This window comes from Centroberyx affinis, unplaced genomic scaffold, assembly GCF_046629955.1.
Source record: "Centroberyx affinis isolate AG114_WGS23_722 - 3 ecotype Tasmania unplaced genomic scaffold, CSIRO-AGI_Caff_v1 ptg002651l_1, whole genome shotgun sequence".
NCBI lineage: Eukaryota > Metazoa > Chordata > Actinopteri > Beryciformes > Berycidae > Centroberyx > Centroberyx affinis.
Genome location: NW_027280843.1, coordinates 41,877 through 45,102, shown reverse-complemented (window position 1 = coordinate 45,102; position 3,226 = coordinate 41,877). Strand labels below are relative to the sequence as shown.

The 3,226-nt window shown below is 47.6% G+C and overlaps 1 protein-coding gene across 1 annotated transcript; it reads left to right on the top strand.

Moving 5' to 3' along the window:
* Positions 1–330: 330 nt before the first annotated feature.
* Positions 331–2,925, top strand: LOC139657282 (somatostatin receptor type 5-like). Its single transcript, XM_071535060.1, has 2 exons — positions 331–1,116; positions 2,191–2,925. The coding sequence occupies exons 1-2, from the start codon at positions 331–333 to the stop codon at positions 2,923–2,925; spliced, it is 1,521 nt and encodes a 506-aa protein (XP_071391161.1).
* Positions 2,926–3,226: the final 301 nt, after the last annotated feature.

The window sequence follows — 3,226 nt, the reverse complement described above, 5'->3', positions numbered from 1 at the left end:
ACATGCTTTGTCTCAGATTGGACCAGACTTTTCAAACTTTGATCTGTTTCCCAGATCGTTCACACATTATTACATCCATCACCATCATCATCATCAGCCACTTGACCGCTCTTACTCTTCTAATTATATTCTAGCTGTCAGTTCTATTCAAAAATATATCAGTCAGTTCTCCTAAACCTAAATATTGTTTTAATATGTGTCTTAACACTTGTCAAGATCCATCGTTGGTTCTCCCTCTTCATTTCTTGTCCTTTCTCCCTTGCAGGGCTGATGACGTGTCACTGATGTGATCTTACCGACTTCTATCTCCTCCTATTCCTTAAAGCCCCCATGGAGTTCATCCAAGCACCCCAAGCCTCTTCGATACCCCAGGAAGCCCCTACAGCTACCTGGAGCACCAACCCTGTTCCACCCCTTTCCCCCTTCCTGCTCCTCCCCACGCCCTCTGCACCGCTTCTCAGCTTTACCCCGACCAACGGCTCCTTCCTCCTCAACAGCACCTGTCAGAACTGGACCGAGCCTGGAACCGAATCCCTCCCCGGTTTGGCTGGAATCTTCATCCCTCTTATCTATGTGACAGTGTGTGTCATCGGCCTGGTGGGCAACACCCTGGTCATCCACGTGATCGTCCACTACACCAGGAACGAGTCGGTCACCAACATGTACATCCTCAATCTGGCCATCGCCGACGAGCTCTTCATGCTGGGCCTGCCCTTCCTGGCGGCGCAGAACGCCCTGCTCTCCTGGCCCTTCGGCTCGCTCATGTGCCGCGTGGTGATGACAGTGGACGCCATCAACCAGTTTACCAGCATCTTCTGCCTGACGGTGATGTCCGTTGACCGCTACCTGGCTGTGGTGCATCCCATCCGCTCCTCCTGGTGGCGGCGCCCCCGTGTGGCCAAGGCCGTCAACGCCACGGTCTGGGCCGTCTCCTTTGTGGTGGTGCTGCCGGTGGTGGTGTTTGCTGACGTGCTGAAGGATGATGGGAACTGTAGCATCGTGTGGCCGGAGCCAGCCGAAGTGTGGAAGACGTCCTTCATCGTCTACACGTGCACCGTGGGATTCTTCTGCCCCCTGCTGGTCATCTGCCTGTGCTATCTGCTTATTGTCATCAAGGTATATAACAGATGCTCCAGATTCACTGAGACTGCATTGCATGTTTTTTGTGCCTCAGTTAATTGAATGGTCACACTTTGTTTCAATAGTCTAATGCTGATACGCAACTTGTAATGTGTCCATAAAAAGTGAACTAAGTTTCAGGTGATACAATATGGTGAAAAGTAGTCTATAGATATTCAATGTCAGGGTTAGGGTTACATAGTCTGTAGAGATGCAGCAAATAGGCAAGTGGCCCTTTTTGAGCTAAGAATGCAGAGTTTTAGTCTTATTCGCTATGAAATTTATGCAAGTCAAGTTGTGGTACAAGCAACCCTCGAATAGAGTAAAATAGCCCCTTTCATTACCAACTGCAAGATTAAATTGTGAATTTCTGCTTTAAGACTGATCCACCAAGGCTGGCAGCCTTGTGCCCTAAAGGGCCCTTTATAATTGGAGCGTTCTCTGATGCTGATACTACTAATGATACTAATATTCTATGACACACTGAAGGCGTGAGACCCATTCCATTACATTCAGTCCACAGAAAAATACTTTCATTGGTTTATGGCGATGGTTCCATAATGGGTTCTCAGGACTCCCAGGGGCCCTTGAGGAAGTTCCAGGGATCCCCAACACAATTAGGAGTAGTTTTATTTTACCATAACTTAATTCACTAGAAATTATCCCAATTGGAGAATGTACATTAACTTTTCTAATCATAGGTTTCACGCTCACCACTATTATCTCCACACATGCAGTGTAGACAGTATTGCAGTTCAGTATTGAACATAGAGTCAGACAGTTTACAGGCATGTACTGTAAAGCAAGACCAGGGATCCTTTGTGGGTATTGCATTGTGAGTTACTTATTGAGCATCATTCCCTATGGTAGGCTTTACGCTTAAGGGTCCACCAAAAATAATGCATGTTATTTGTATTGATACTGTTGACAAATGTATGATTATGTGTGACAAAAATCTGTGGTTTTAAGTCCCCATCGTATGGCTCTACAACTATCCATAATCCCTTTATTTGAAAGTGTTTGTTGAAACGTGAAAGGTTCAAGTTTGTTGTTTTGCCTTTTCCTTCAAAGGTGCGCAGTGTGGGGAAGCGGGCGCAGGCCACATCTTCTCGGCGCAGGAAGTCTGAGCGTAAGATCACCAGGATGGTGGTTGTGGTGGTGGCGGTGTTTGTCCTGTGCTGGCTACCGTTCTATGCCCTTAACATTGTCAACCTTCTGGTGGTCCTGCCCGGGGACTTCAGGGGGCTCTACTTTTCTGTGGTAGTGCTGTCGTATGCAAACAGTTGTGCCAACCCCATACTGTATGGGTTCCTGTCCGACAACTTCAAGAGAGGCTTCCGGAAGGCCCTGTGTCGCTCTTCGCGCAGGGTGGAGAACAACGACAGGGCCGGCACCGAGTTGCAGCGCCCCACAGAGGAGTGGGGTGGAATTGTGCTTCAGCCAAAAAAAAGTGTGGGAGTCACTAATATACATAAGGGAGGCCATGGTGAGAAAGAAGAGGAGGAGGAGGAGGAGATGGAGGGAATAGATGATGCCACACGGATGACAGAAATTTGCAGGATTTCGCACAATGGGAACAACAAAGGAGTGACGGAGGGCTCCAGGACGCTGTTCTCTCAGGGGGATAACCCTGAGCCAGTGCACCCAGGTCAGAGTGCCAGACATGGGGAACTGACTGGGAAAGGTCCAGGCTTTGTGCCTGAGGCACTGTCCACTTTGGCCAATAAAGTAAAGAGTGCGAGCAACAGGTCACTACCTGAGGCGTCAGTGGACAAGAACTCAGTACTTGAAATCAGCTATCTGTAACTGGCATTCACATGTTTTCAGTGGACTTATGGTACATGTCATAGAAGGTATTTTTCACAGACATTTTAACCATCAGCTGTCACTATTAGGACCAACTGCCACTCTGCAGATCACAGGCATAGTGATGGAACTGTGGAGTTACTATCACTTACAATATGCAAATCTTTCAAATAGGAATGTCCCAATCTAATATTTGTCTCCAATACCAATCCGGGTTATTAAATAGTGAGTATCTGCCAATACCGAGTACTGCTCCAAGGATCCAGTCTGTGAAAGTGTTGTCACTTTGTCAAGTTAACTA